The sequence below is a fragment of the Andrographis paniculata genome, unplaced genomic scaffold, assembly GCF_009805555.1.
Source record: "Andrographis paniculata isolate CXL003 unplaced genomic scaffold, ASM980555v1 Contig45END, whole genome shotgun sequence".
Classification (NCBI taxonomy): Eukaryota; Viridiplantae; Streptophyta; class Magnoliopsida; order Lamiales; family Acanthaceae; genus Andrographis; species Andrographis paniculata.
In genome coordinates this window covers 1,421,990-1,436,976 of record NW_026137579.1, presented here as the reverse complement: position 1 = coordinate 1,436,976, position 14,987 = coordinate 1,421,990, and the positions used below count along the sequence as shown (strand labels likewise).

The window sequence follows — 14,987 nt, the reverse complement described above, 5'->3', positions numbered from 1 at the left end:
TGTTACTTGCCTGTCGGGCCTAGTCTGTGGGTATTAGGTGTGTTACTTACCTGTCGAGCTTAGTCCCTAGGTACTAGGTGTGTTACAGCAGATTTCCATATCATTAAAAAAAAAAAAAAAAAAAAAAAATCAATTGGTAATTAATACATTTGGAGTTCACGAAATGTTTTTGTCAGAGAGGTGCTGAAACTGTTAAAAGTAAAAATTAATAGCAATTCAAAGGTTGCTGTTTTTTTCACCAACTATTGGTTTTCCCACTAAGATATTAATTTGTGGAATTGGGCCTGCAATAGTCAACTCCACTTCGAGTCGGCAGTCCAAAGTCAAAATTGGTCAGAAGTCAACGGGAAGGAGATTCACATACGACAGTGTCTTAAACAGAATGAAGTGGTCAGAATAACCCATTTATAACCCCACTTTGAAACTTTCTTCTTTCATACTTCAATTTGCAGATTAATTTTTATATTAAAATACTTACCAAAATAATTATTATTTGTTATTAATGTTTACTTATTATTATACATACTATTACCTCATTTTTAATTTTTTATTTAAAGTTTTTATAGAATTTTTAATTTATACATAAATTGTCTTTTATCATTTAATATATTATTTATAAAACTAATTAAACAGTAAAGAAAATAGTCAATCAAAGCAAATTGTAATAAAATTGGGTACATACATTCTGAGTACTGAATCAAATTTAATTTTCTTTGCTATTTTGCTGTAATTAGTTAAGAAATATGACCATTGTGCATTTTTTTCCTTTTTTTAAAAAAAAATATATAAATAATATAAAAATAATAAGTATATATAATATATTAATTGTTTTTTTAAAAAAATGTATTTTTCAAAAATTGTGGAAAAAAAAAACTCTACTTCTTTGATTTTTTTTAATGCAGTATTATGATTATAATCAATTTTTAAATTAGAATATTTGTTAAATATAAAATTGATTGTTAATATAACATTAAAAAATATTTAATTTAATATATATTTTTTTTGAAAAATTATAGAAACAGTAGAAATTCACTAAAAGAAAATTGAAACTAACACAGCCATAAAGAAAATAATAATAATAATAATCTTTACCATATTGCATTGAATATCATGATCTATAGTATGGCCTAGCCGTTAATTTTTGCCTGCAATGTAATAATAAAAAATTGTTAAATGATAATATAATTATTTCAGTACTTATATATATTGAATAATCATCATCTTTTTTTCATTTTTTTTTTTCGTCATTTGAAATCACGGAAAATAATTACAGTGACTAAATTTAATTTGATAAATTTATAATACCTACTAAATATATTGAATAATAATTATCATCTTTATTGTTTTTTTTTTTTTTCACTATTTGAAATCGAGAAAAATAATTACAGTAAGTAACTACATGTAATTCGATAAATACCTAGAATATACTACAACGAATAATTATCATATTTATTTAGGGGGTGTATTCAATGTAAAGTTTGTAGGATTTTGTCAAATTTTTAAAATCTATGTGTATTCAAACTTTTAAAATTTGGGTGTATTCAATCAAGACTTTTAAAAATCAGTAAAATGTTGAGGTATTCAATACAGATTTTCAAAAATTTTTAAAAGTCTTTTAAAATTTTGCGATATTAACAATTCATAAACTTACTTTCAAAGTCTATGATTTTAATGAAAAATTGTGAAAATTTTGTATATAATATAATCTCTCACGATGACTATAGATTTTGATGGATTTTTAAAATTATTATTATTATTATTATTATTATTATTATTATTGGTGTTGTTGTTGTTATTATTGTAGACAAAAAAATTGTGTTATATTTTTATAAACACAAAATTTGTACAAATTATATTTGTATTTAAATTTAATGCGGGTCCTATTCTCTATTCGGATCCTTTGATTCTCTCTCCGGGTCGATCCATTTTTCCAATTTGGATTTGGGTGGCTTCTTTGATCCGAAGGGATTTTGGTCTTCGGTTTGACTTCGCCGGCTTTTGAAGGACTTTGGTATCCATGTTGGCGATTTTGATCGTCGGTTTTGGATTGATGCCTCCTTTGGATGATCCGACGGAATTTGATCTTTGAGGGAGAGATTTGGTGCTCCATAACGCTTTTGGCGGCGTGTCCCTTTGACTTTTGGATCGAAGAGGGCCTGGTTTGCGCCTTTTATGAAGAACGCTACGAACATCTTCAAGCTTTGGGAGCGACTTTGGAGGCTCTTCCTTGGCTTTGATGGATTCCTCGATAGCTTTGAGAGATTTGATCCTTCCTCCGGCTCGGACATACGACGAAGAACGTTAACTTCATCGATTCGTCAACCAATATTGGATCATTTGTCCAAATCGGTGACTTTTCGACGAAGAACGCTTCGAAGGACACGAAGAACAATGAAGAACATTGCAAAGAGTCTAGAGAGACTTACCCTTGCGCGAGTCTTCAAATGAACTTCGGTGTCTAAATGAATTGGCCAAGGCTCCTATTTATAGGGGAGGGTGGCCTTGGCTTCCTTTTCGGATGGTGCCACGTGGATGGAAAGATTTTATAATCTTTCCTTTTCCCTCGGATGCCGTTTTCCATTTTTGACGGATTTGATTATGCACCTTCCTTTCTCGTCAAAATCTTTATATCATTGCCTTTTTTGGAAGATATTAATTTATATACTTCCTTTATTGACAAGATCTTTATATCATTGCCTTGTTTGGAAGATATTAATTTATATACTTCCTTTATTGACAAGATTAATTTATTTTGCTGCCAAATTTATTATGGCTCTATTTATGCACGTAATATTTGTACGATATCTTCCATTTTAAGCAGATTTTGCACTAATGGTTGATATTTATTGTACAAAAATTAACATATGTGCATAATTAAATACCATATATTTATTTTATTGGAATTTTATTTTCTTCCAAAATACATGATATTTAATTGATTTTAGACATATATTTTTAGTGTCTACAAAATGCCCCCTCGAGACTTGTTTAAGCCGACACAAAATATTTAAGGCGTGAACGAGTCTCGAAACATAGAAAAAGAATTTTTTTTTTTTTTTTCTTTTTTTTTTAAATGGCCCTTTTTTTTTTGCCATTCTTTTTTTTGTTTTGCATTTTTTTTTTTGTAAATGGCGTTTTTGCCATTTTTTTATGCAAGTTTTTTTTTTTTTTTTTGCAAAATTCTTTTTTTTTCTCTTTTTTTTTTTAATAATAATGGCGTTTTTGCCATTTTTTTTTTTTTTTTGCAAAATTGACATTTTTTTTTGCTTTTTTTAATGGCGTTTTTGCCTCTTTTCTTTTCCTTTTTTTTTTTTTTTTTTTTCGCAAAATTGACATTTTTTTTTTTGCAAAATTCTCTTTTTTTTTCTCTCTTTTTTTTTTTTTTTTTTTTTTTTTTTTTTTTTTTTAATAAATGGCATCTTTGCCATTTTTTTTTAAATGGCGTATTTGCAAAATATATATATATATATATATACACATCATATATATATATATATTCTTTCCTTTATTCTTTGTTTTTATTTTTATCTTCCTTCCTTTTTTTATACATGTCTTTCCATATCTCAATTTTTAGACACTATATAAACCCCTCACCATGAGAGAACCTTATCATTCTCAACTTCTCACAGTTTTGATTTCTCTCATTCTAGGGTAGGCTTATTCCTCTTGTGTTGTTTTTTTTTTTTTTTTTTTTTTTCATCTTTTGATCTTTGCTTATATATATATATTTTTTTTGTAGGCGAGATGGCTTACTTCAAGGATGTCTCCTCCCCCTCTGGAAACGCCGAGTTGGTGATTTGCGAGTTTGAAGGTCAACCGCTGGACAAGGCGACTCGTCTATTGGTGCATCCACCACTCATAGGACGCGGAGCTGCTCGCCCTCGCTTGGAGGTCCCAAATTTCCCAAAGGCGTGGTCTCGGAATGTCGCTGGCGGAAAGCATACCTTGCAATCCTCACTTCATCAACACGTGTCAAACGATGTTCTTCCACTTCCAACCTTGGGGCGGCGGATCATGGATGGGGCGTGCGTTTGGAATGGTCTTCCTTCTTTTGATGGCAACTTTTCGTACGTGGCCGGCTATTGGGAATGGGCGGAGGATGTGCTGGATCGATGCGAGATTCCACTAAAGAGAGGATGCATTTACGATGCGGTCTATGCTTCCTTGTTCTCCTACGACTATTCTCCGGAGATCGTCAAGGCCGTTTGCGAGGCGTGGTGTCCCAAAACCAACACCCTTTTGACCGCCGCCGGTGAAGTGTCGATCTCTCTCCGTGACTTGGCGTCCTTGGCGGGCCTCCCCATACTCGGCTCATTTTACGAAGAGGTGGTACCAAGCGCAAAGGAGCTATATGGCAGTAAAGAGGATAGGAAGCTGGTTCCCCGTTCGTGCCGATACCTGTTGCATGCCTATCACCTTCTTCGGAGTCGTGACAAAGGTCGACGTGGCGTCCGCACAACCGACTGGATTTCTTTTTGGTGCGAAAAGACCGTCAAATACGAGCGTCCTCAAATTCGTCGTGGCAAGGAGTCTACTCGTTCTTCTCGGCCTGATGCGACTTACAATCCTACCGGAGAGATTGGTGCCCACGAGCCATGGTCGAAGGCGCAGGAGTCATCTTTTGCCAAACTCAAAGTTGGACGGGAGCACCTTGAGGAGACTTTTCTCGCAGCGTTCCTTTCTTGTTGGCTTTGCATCTTTGTGCTTCCGCTCGACGATGTTGGTTTGATACGTCCTTCGACTTTCAAGATGGCAAGTGTCCTAGCGTCGGGATTTCCAGTAAGCTTGGCCATTCCAGTCTTAACCAGTATTTATAGGGGGCTAAACCAGATCGCGGATTCATCATGTCCTGGGCAAGTTCGGTCGACAATTCCTCTCCACTTTTTGACCGGATGGATCGCTGAGTATTTTCAGACCCACTACGGCGTATGGAAGGGAATCCGTGGTCCGGGGATGGTGAAGCACTCCGGGGCTGTTAGTGCTCGTGCGTATAGAGCAGATGTTGCATGCCGAAAGATTTTACGCGGTGACTACTTTCGTTGGGCTTGCACCATGATCACGAAAGATTTCGACGTACGGTTTGTTGATGACGGGAAGCGCGAAGACTACGAGCAAGAATACTTCATCTCCATTCGCTCTTGTTTTCTGACTTTGCGGGATGGATTTCGATGCTTCGTGGAGCCGTATAGTCCCCACCGTTTTTGCCGTCAATTTGGTTTTTTCCAAGAGATTCCCGGAGTTCTTTTGAAAGACGTCCGTTGCTGCGCTTTTGAGGAAGGCTATCAACATTGGCACCAAAGTACTTACTTGAAATCTTCAGCCGAAGTTATTCTTCCACGCATTCCTGCGATTCCGAGGGGATTTTCTTCCGACGTATACAAGAAGTGGTGGACTCAAGTTTGCGGGTCTTTCTTGGATAAGTATATCCCGCCGGTACAAAAGACCACCGATCAGACCAAGCCATCGGATAAAGCTCGAAAAATGCCGCTACTTATCTCGGGTGTTCCTGAGAGGAACAATGGAAATTCAAGTACTCACAATGTCGGTTCTTCAAAGCGGACGGTACCCTCGGTCTCTGAACGAAGCAGTAGTGAGCATGATGTTCATTGGAAGCGAGCTCGTCGAGATCCTCATATCATCAACCCGTCAAGTCCTCGTTCGAGCCGACACCATTCTTCGAGCAATTTCGCGAGAGAGGTAACTTCTATTTCTCTTTTTCTCTTTTTTTTTTTGACATGATCCGTTTTTTTTTTTTTTTTTTTTTTATCCCCTTTTTCAGTTGGAGCAAAGAATCCCGAGTATGGATGAAAAGATGGCGAGCCGAGATTCTATTGTTGAGGTGATTGGAGAAAGCAGAGGTGTTTGCAATAAGCAAGTAAAGGATGCTCCAACCAAGCCAATAGTTGTTCATTCCGTTGTGCCCGCGGTTTCAGAATTCTGTGGCGCGAATTTTGTGAAAGAGATCCAACGCGAATATATAGGAAAAGTATGGTCGGATCTTCGGGGTAAGCTTTTGAGGACACCAGCTCGTTTGCTTTCCTCGATTAAGGACGAGGTTGATGTAGTGCTCCAATCAATGAAAAGCTTTCAGTATTCTGACATTTCTCATATTGAGGACCGAGTCAAGGCCCTTTTTGATGACGCTGCATCTTTTGATGAGGCATGTTCTGACTCGATCGACGCCGTATCCTTAGCTGCTCGTAACCAACAGATTTCCGAGATCAAAGATCGACTGTCGCACCTTGAGACGAGGCATGTTGAGGAGTGCGAAGCTATTAAGGAGTTAGAGGGGTGTGTGGAGAATATTGACGTGAAGCTTCGCTCTTTACAAGAGCAAAAAAGAGAGAATGTTTCCCTTATTAAGCGACGTCAAGGAGTTAATGAGAATATCACCATTCAAATTGCTGAAGTCAAGGATGAACTCGCCGCTGTAGAGAATGTCCCCGCGCAAGACGAAGAATACTTAAAAAGCTTAGAAGAGTTGTTGGATATTAGCAAAGAAGAGTTGTATAATCTTAATGTTTAAGATCAATTTGTACTCTTCATTTTTATTGCCAATCAATAAATTTAAATTCTCTCTTCTTTTTTTTTTTTTTTATATATATATATTTTTTTTTGAGCATTTTTTTTTTCCAAATCCTTTCACTTATTTATTTATTTCTTTATTTATTTGACTGAACTTGAAGGTATATCTCAAGCTGCCTACGTACCCGGTAAAGGGATCAAGTCATAACGTAGTTCAAAGCAACTTGAATTTGCTTTTATTGTTATTTTGCAGTTTATCCTCATGCTAAGGAGTCTTGATTTGATTTGAAGGTCTCACGCATAATATCTTTTGAGGAACCTCCCGTTGATTGGCCCTATCCGGAGTCCGTCTTGAGATGTCAACTTGTATGCACCATTCGTGTAAACCTGAGTGACGACGTAGGGTCCATCCCACTTGGATAAAAATTTATTTCCCGAACGAAAGTTGATCACAATGGGCCTTCTCACAGCAAGAACCAAGTCCCCGATTTGAAAGGATCGTGATTTGACTTTTTTATTGTAAGCTCGAGACAATCGTGCTTGATAACACTCCAGTCTTTGTTGAGCTTGTAGTCTTTTCTCGTCGAGAGCCTCTAGCTCTTCGAGTCTTAATCTGACATTTTCTTCAGTCGTCAATTCTTCCTGGAGAGCGATCCTTAGTGAAGGAATTTGTCTTTCCAATGGGAGGACAGCTTCGACCCCATATACAAGTGAGTATGGTGTCGCTTGTGTTGGGTGCGGAATGTAGTACGATAGGCCCACAAAGCTTCACCGATGCGGTCATGCCAATCTCTTTTTGATTTGGAGACAACCTTTTTCAGCAAGTTACAAAGTGTTTTATTGAATGCCTCTGCGAGTCCATTTGCCGGTGCATAATACATCGAGGACTTCTTTTGTTGAAAGCCAAACTTTTCACAAAGCTTGTCGATGTGAGTATTGGCAAAAGATCTTCCATTATCAGTGATGATACACCGAGGAACCCCATAACGGTAAATGATGTTGACTCGTATGAAGTCAGCTACCGTCTCCTTTTTGACTTCTTTCAAAGGAACTGCTTCTGCCCATTTGGAGAAGTAGTCTGTTGCGGCCAAGATATAGAGATGTCCAGCGGACGACTTTGTGAGTGGTCCTACAACGTCCATGCCCCAGGTATCGAATGGCCACGAAGCAATAGTTGGGTGCAATGGTTCCGGTGGTTGATTGATAAAGTTAGCATGAAATTGACACGGTTGGCAGCTCCGTGCGAATTCTATACAGTCTTTAACCATGGTTGGCCAATAATACCCCATCCTCTTTATTCGGAAGTGTAACTTTGGGCCAGCTTGATGAGCTCCACAGATTCCGGCATGAGTTTCCTCCATAGCTTGTTTGGCTTGATGATTGCCGAGGCATCGAAGGAACATGTTCTCGAACGACCGACGATAGAGTATGCCGTTGAAGTAGGCGTAGCGTGCAGCTCTTCTTCGGATATCTGCTCGTCTGCGCGGGTCACTCGGGAGCTTGTCATATTTTAAGAAATCTAATATTGGTTGCCGCCAATCTTCTTCTTCTTCTTCAATTTCAAACACCTCGATGAGGTGATTTACTTCTTTTTCAACACATTCTTCTTCTTCATACTTGCAGGAATCCACCCAAACTTTGCGTATCGGAATATACACCTGTTGATCCGGGATGGATAGAGTCGATGCCAATTTAGCCAGGGCGTCAGCTTGCCCATTCTCTTTCCTTGGGACATATTCAATAGAGACATCCCCGAGCAACTCAATGAGTGCCTTAGCATACTTTAAGTAAGGCATTAGTTCTGGTTTCTTCACTTCAAACTCTCCAGTGATTTGATTTACAACCAGCTTGGAATCCCCGTATACTTGAAGTTGGCGTTGCTTGATATCTACCGCCATTTTTAGGCCGAGGATGAGTGCTTGATACTCAGCCACATTATTTGAACACTTTTCTTTTAAGGCAAAAGAGTATGGAAGGACTTCTCCTTGTGATGTGACAAATATTACTCCGGCTCCAGCTCCATTTTTGTGTGATGAGCCGTCAAAATACATTTTCCATGGTGGGGTGATTTCGAGAAAAAGCGCGTCTTCATCAGGGAAGTCGTCAGACAACTCCCATTCAGCGGGGATGGGATGATCAGCAAGGAAGTCAGCCAATATTTGTCCTTTTACAGCTTTCTGTGGTACATATATGATTTCGAATTGTTGCAGCTGCAGGTACCACCTCGCAAGTCGATCAGAAAGGACAGGCTTTGACATGACATATTTCAAGGGATTTGCTTTGGACACCAACCGGATAGTGTGCGCTTGGAAGTAATGCTTCAACTTTTTTATGGCGAAGATGAGCGCCAAGCATATCTTTTCCACCGGTGAATAGTTTAGTTCATTTGGTGTCATCATTCTGCTGAGGTAGTAAAGGGCATTTTCTTTCCCTTTATTGGCTTCCTGTGCTAACAAAGCTCCAACTGAACGCTCTTGTGCAGCGATGTAAAGCGTCAACGGATGTCCAGGAATTGGGGCTGTCAGCACTGGTGGCTTTGTCAAGTAGTCTTTGATACTTTGGAATGCCTTCTTGCATGCTTCATCCCAATGGAAAGGCACTCCCTTCTTCATGATTCGGCTGAAAGGTTGACATCGTCCAGCGAGGTTAGAGATAAATCTTCTTATATATGCTAATTTTCCTTGTAAGCTTTTTAGCTCGTGGATGTTACGAGGCTCAGGCATTTTTGTGATGGCATCTATCTTTGCCTGTTCAATCTCAATTCCACGACTATGGACAATGAATCCGAGGAATTTTCCGGAGGTGACTCCAAAAGCGCATTTGAGAGGATTCATTTTTAATTGGTAGCGCCTCAACCTTTCAAAAACCTTTCTTAAGTCTTGCAGGTGATCTTCTTTTCTCTTGGATTTGACAACCAAGTCGTCAACATAGCACTCTACATTTTTGTGTAGCATGTCATCAAAGATCTTTTGCATTGCTCTTTGGTAGGTTGCCCCAGCATTTTTCAATCCGAAAGGCATAACTTTGTAACAGTAGATACCTTTCGGTGTACGAAAGGCGGTTAACTCTTCGTCTTCAGGTGCCATACGAATTTGGTTATATCCAGATGATCCATCCATAAAAGAAAGCGCTTCATGTCCTGTCGTTGCATCAATCATCAATTCAGTTATGGGTAAAGGAAAATCATCTTTTGGGCATGCTTCGTTTAAATCTCGGAAATCCACACAAACTCGGATTTGTCCATTCTTTTTCTTTACAGGCACGATGTTGGAAATCCATTGGGGGTATTTGACTTCCCGGATGAACCCCACTTCAATGAGTTTGTTGACTTCATTTTCTATTTGAGGGATGAGTTCAGGACGGAATCTTCGTTGTGCTTGCTTCACAGAGCGAGCTCCTTTCTTCACACCTAGATGGTGGACCGCAACTTTCGGGTCTAAGCCGGGCATTTCTTTATATGACCAAGCGAAGACATCTTGGAATTCGTTGAGAAGTCGGATGTAGGCATTCATATCATCCTCACCCAGCTCTTTGTTGACATAGACAGGTCTTGGGTGATCTTCATTTCCCAAGTTGACTTCTTCTAACTCGTCCACTGCAGCTTTGATACCTTCTTCGAGCGCGGCGGGTGCATTTCCTGCATCTTCTTCAATCATTGTTTCTTCTCCCCCTTCAGTGATGTAGCAGGATGATGCAACACTTTCTTCATTATCTTCTTTGGGTTTGGTGAAGACAACGGTTTGCCATTTAGCCTTTAAAACTTTACCGCAATGTATCGTCATTTTTGTTTGACGCGTCATGCGGGATGGAAAGCGGCTCTTGATTTCTTCATCCATCTCCACATATTTTGTTGATGTGGAATTCGTCTTGTTTTTCTCTTTATTGATCTTTGGTCCTAACCTTGTGAAGACAGAAGGTTTTAGCCTCTCGAAAACCGATACTCTTGCATTCTTCCCCTTTTGAGGTGAATTGGAAGACAAAGTCTCGCTTTCGGTGATATGATGATTTGCAGCCCTTTTGATAGCGATGCGTACGGGAGCTTGTGGCATGTACCCAAGACCAGCCCTCGAACCTTGGGTTGTCTGTGGTGGTAACTTTCCCAGCAGTGATTCCTCATTTGGATTATATCCAGCTTTTGTGAGAAGTTTGTAGGCTTTTGGGCCAAAGCTTTTGTCCTTTTGCAATCGCATAGCCTCTATTTTTTCCTCTTTTCCATTCCTTGTCTGTGATGGGGGGATTGGGTTGAGTGGGGTCTTCGGAAGAGTCAAATCTTTTAGAGGCTCAATTAATGAGTCTGCAGAACCTGAGGCAGGTGTTTTTTCTTTATCTCTTAACTTTGCCCCCAAGTTTGGTTGTGGTGCTTTGACATCTTCATGTACCTTGGATTTTTTTGCTTCTGTAGAGAAATATTTGGCGTCCGCAAAGTGTGACTCGGCTTCTGCATATGGCTTTGTGTCTCCAAGAACTTTCTTTGTCACTCCATTTTGAGCGTATTTGAAGCATTGGTGCCACGTTGATGGAACTACACCATTCTCATGTATCCATGGTCTTCCCAAAAGAACGTTGAAAGATGTCTTTGCGTCTATCACGTAGAACAAAGGGTTAGTTTCCATTTCATCGATTAAGAGTCTCAATCTTATGGTGCCAAGTGCTCTTTGCCCCTCTTGATTGTATCCATGTATTGTCATACGACTCTCGAATAACTGATCTACTGGTATTCCCAATTTTTGCAATGTGTATAGAGGAAGGACATTGACTGCAGCTCCTCCGTCTAAGAATATCCGGTTAATCCTTTGTTCATGGATATAACCCACGACCAGTAATGGACGATTATGGGGTTTGGATCCTAACACCAAATCTTCATCAGTGAAAGTTATCGTGGCACATTCTTCACTCGATTTGTCTCTGATCGCCTTGCCACCTTTCTCGGTAGTGAGACAATATGATTCTTTGTCTTTTATGTCAACTTCGAGAGACCCGAACATGATTGAAGTGACATTAACAGAAGCAGAATCGTCTTCAAGGGTGATCTTTCCTTCATGAGCCAACTCCATGACTTTGTCTTTAAAGATGAAACAGTTATGGATGGGATGTCCTACGACACGATGGTATTTGCAATATCTTGGGTCATCAACCTTTCCAGCTTCCTCCGGTCTTTTTGAATTCGGAAGTTCAATGAGGTTTTCTCTGAGTAGATCGTCAAAGATTCCCGAGACGTCAGAATCCAGGAAAGGATAAGTTTTGGATTGCAACTCTTTAAGGGTTGGCCTTGGCGGTCTTTCTGTCTGAGTTGATTGTCTTTTCCTTGCAACTTCCTTTTCTTTACTTTGGATCTTCATAGGTGCTTTGGTCGTCGCTTTTATGGCCAAGGCTTCTTTTCCAAAAGACTTGATAGGGGCGTTGTTCCCCTTCTTTGCGGCATCATATCTTTCGTATCTTTTTGCTTTTGAAGATTCTTGAACTGGTGGTCCGTGCATCCCGCTTGAAGCCATACTTAACTCCATGTCATGAGCGCGGGTAGCAAGTTCTTCGAAAGTGTGGGGTCGGATCCCTTGCAGGATGTATTTCAACCCCCAGTGCATTCCTTGGACGCACATCTCTATACCGGAGGCCTCAGACAACCGGTCTTTGCAGTTCAAGCTCAAACTCCTCCAACGGTTGATGTAGTCGATTGCTGGTTCATCTTTCCATTGACGAGTATTGGTGAGTTCTGTCATACTGACGGTCCTTTTTGTGCTGTAGAACCGGTTCAAGAACTCGTACTCCAACTGCTCCCAACTGTCGATGGAACCAGCCTCCAGGTCGATATACCAGTCGAAGGCGTTGCCTTTTAATGACCGTACGAACTGCTTTACCAAGAGATCGCCGTATGTCCCAGCGTTGTTGCATGTTTCCATGAAGTGTGCCACATGCTGTTTTGGGTTGCCTTTGCCATCAAATTGTTGGAACTTTGGTGGTTGATATCCCAACGGCATCTTGAGGGCGTCGATCCTTGAAGTGTAAGGCTTGGCATACATATTTGTTGGCCTTGAACTTCCTTCAAACTCCCTTTTGAGAGCTCCTTTGATATACTCGTCAAGTTGGGATAGATGGATGAAAGAGTCAGATGATGCTTGAAACGGCATTAGTCCCGCCATTTTTTCTTTACCGTGGCGTTGATCCATGGATGTTTCTGCTTCATTTTGGGCCTCCGAAGCATTCTGGTTGGTTGGTTCCGGCTTGTCCAATTTTGCAAGCAGTTTTGCGATGACATTGTCTTGTTGCTGCATGTGTTGAGACATCCCTTCAACAACTTTGGCCAGTGCAACAAGTTGGTCTTCTAAGTTTGAGGCGTTCGTGGTCATCACTGGGGCATAACTCGATGCAGTCGAACGAGTTGCAACTTCTTGAGGGGTGCCCGGTGCGGAGGTACTCTTGAAGCTTTCGTCCTCCTCATAGAGTGAGTTTTGCTCTGTGATTTTCGGATGGGCATCCTCGGAAAATGACAGTACTCTTTTAGCCATACTTCGTGTCATCACTCCAGCATTCATTGAAGCACTTGAGGTTCTTGATGTAGCAGCAGCGACTCCTTTGGCGGTGGCGGCTAGAGCAGTAGCTTTCGACACAGCATTGGAAGTCTTGATTTTGTAGGAAGCCATTGATCTTTTGAGAATTCGACGGAAAGAGAGATGAAAGGTAGAGTCGTCCCACTGGGCGTGCCAAAAATCTGTAGACAAAAAAATTGTGTTATATTTTTATAAACACAAAATTTGTACAAATTATATTTGTATTTAAATTTAATGCGGGTCCTATTCTCTATTCGGATCCTTTGATTCTCTCTCCGGGTCGATCCATTTTTCCAATTTGGATTTGGGTGGCTTCTTTGATCCGAAGGGATTTTGGTCTTCGGTTTGACTTCGCCGGCTTTTGAAGGACTTTGGTATCCATGTTGGCGATTTTGATCGTCGGTTTTGGATTGATGCCTCCTTTGGATGATCCGACGGAATTTGATCTTTGAGGGAGAGATTTGGTGCTCCATAACGCTTTTGGCGGCGTGTCCCTTTGACTTTTGGATCGAAGAGGGCCTGGTTTGCGCCTTTTATGAAGAACGCTACGAACATCTTCAAGCTTTGGGAGCGACTTTGGAGGCTCTTCCTTGGCTTTGATGGATTCCTCGATAGCTTTGAGAGATTTGATCCTTCCTCCGGTTCGGACATACGACGAAGAACGTTAACTTCATCGATTCGTCAACCAATATTGGATCATTTGTCCAAATCGGTGACTTTTCGACGAAGAACGCTTCGAAGGACACGAAGAACAATGAAGAACATTGCAAAGAGTCTAGAGAGACTTACCCTTGCGCGAGTCTTCAAATGAACTTCGGTGTCTAAATGAATTGGCCAAGGCTCCTATTTATAGGGGAGGGTGGCCTTGGCTTCCTTTTCGGATGGTGCCACGTGGATGGAAAGATTTTATAATCTTTCCTTTTCCCTCGGATGCCGTTTTCCATTTTTGACGGATTTGATTATGCACCTTCCTTTCTCGTCAAAATCTTTATATCATTGCCTTTTTTGGAAGATATTAATTTATATACTTCCTTTATTGACAAGATCTTTATATCATTGCCTTGTTTGGAAGATATTAATTTATATACTTCCTTTATTGACAAGATTAATTTATTTTGCTGCCAAATTTATTATGGCTCTATTTATGCACGTAATATTTGTACGATATCTTCCATTTTAAGCAGATTTTGCACTAATGGTTGATATTTATTGTACAAAAATTAACATATGTGCATAATTAAATACCATATATTTATTTTATTGGAATTTTATTTTCTTCCAAAATACATGATATTTAATTGATTTTAGACATATATTTTTAGTGTCTACAATTATGATAAATAACATGGTAATATTTATTAATATTATTATAATTTTTAATAAAATATATTAGCAAATTATTATGATTTTTTAAAAATAGATATTTTTATATTATAAATATAATTTTTAAAAATATTATTATCATAATAAATATGTATTACTATCGTCTTTTCTTTTCAGTTATCGAATATAATATATTGTCATTTATGTGTAATTCTCATTTTTCAATTATCGAATACATTATATTATCATTCCGATGACGGTGAAATAGATATTTAAATATATATTATTTGTTGAACAGTTAATTTATATTTATTTATTTTAATATTTTTTTAAAAAATCCTAAATTATATTTTTTATTATAGTTATATATATATTTATTTTTTAATGTAAAAAGTTATATAATTATATATTATTTTAATATTAAATTTTATTTTATTAATAATTATATATTATATTTATAAGATTTATGTTGAATATAAATTTATATAATTAATATATATTTATAAAAATATTATTTTACAATCCTACAAAATCTATATAAATCCATATAGAATTCAATAAAATTCTTAGAAATTCATCTAAATCAATTACTAA

The 14,987-nt window shown here is 38.6% G+C and overlaps 1 protein-coding gene across 1 annotated transcript; it reads left to right on the top strand.

Annotated features, from left to right (window-relative positions):
* The first annotated feature begins 3,744 nt into the window (after positions 1–3,744).
* LOC127251539 (uncharacterized) lies at positions 3,745–6,526 on the top strand. Its single transcript, XM_051275270.1, has 2 exons — positions 3,745–5,697; positions 5,780–6,526. The coding sequence occupies exons 1-2, from the start codon at positions 3,745–3,747 to the stop codon at positions 6,524–6,526; spliced, it is 2,700 nt and encodes an 899-aa protein (XP_051131227.1).
* The last annotated feature ends 8,461 nt before the right edge of the window (positions 6,527–14,987 follow it).

Coding starts and splice junctions, on each gene's coding strand:
- LOC127251539 (XM_051275270.1), top strand. CDS start 3,745: ATGGCTTACTTCAAGGATGTCTCCTCCCCCTCTGGAAACGCCGAGTTG. Junction 5,698..5,779: donor CGAGCAATTTCGCGAGAGAG/GTAACTTCTATT, acceptor CCCCTTTTTCAG/TTGGAGCAAAGAATCCCGAG.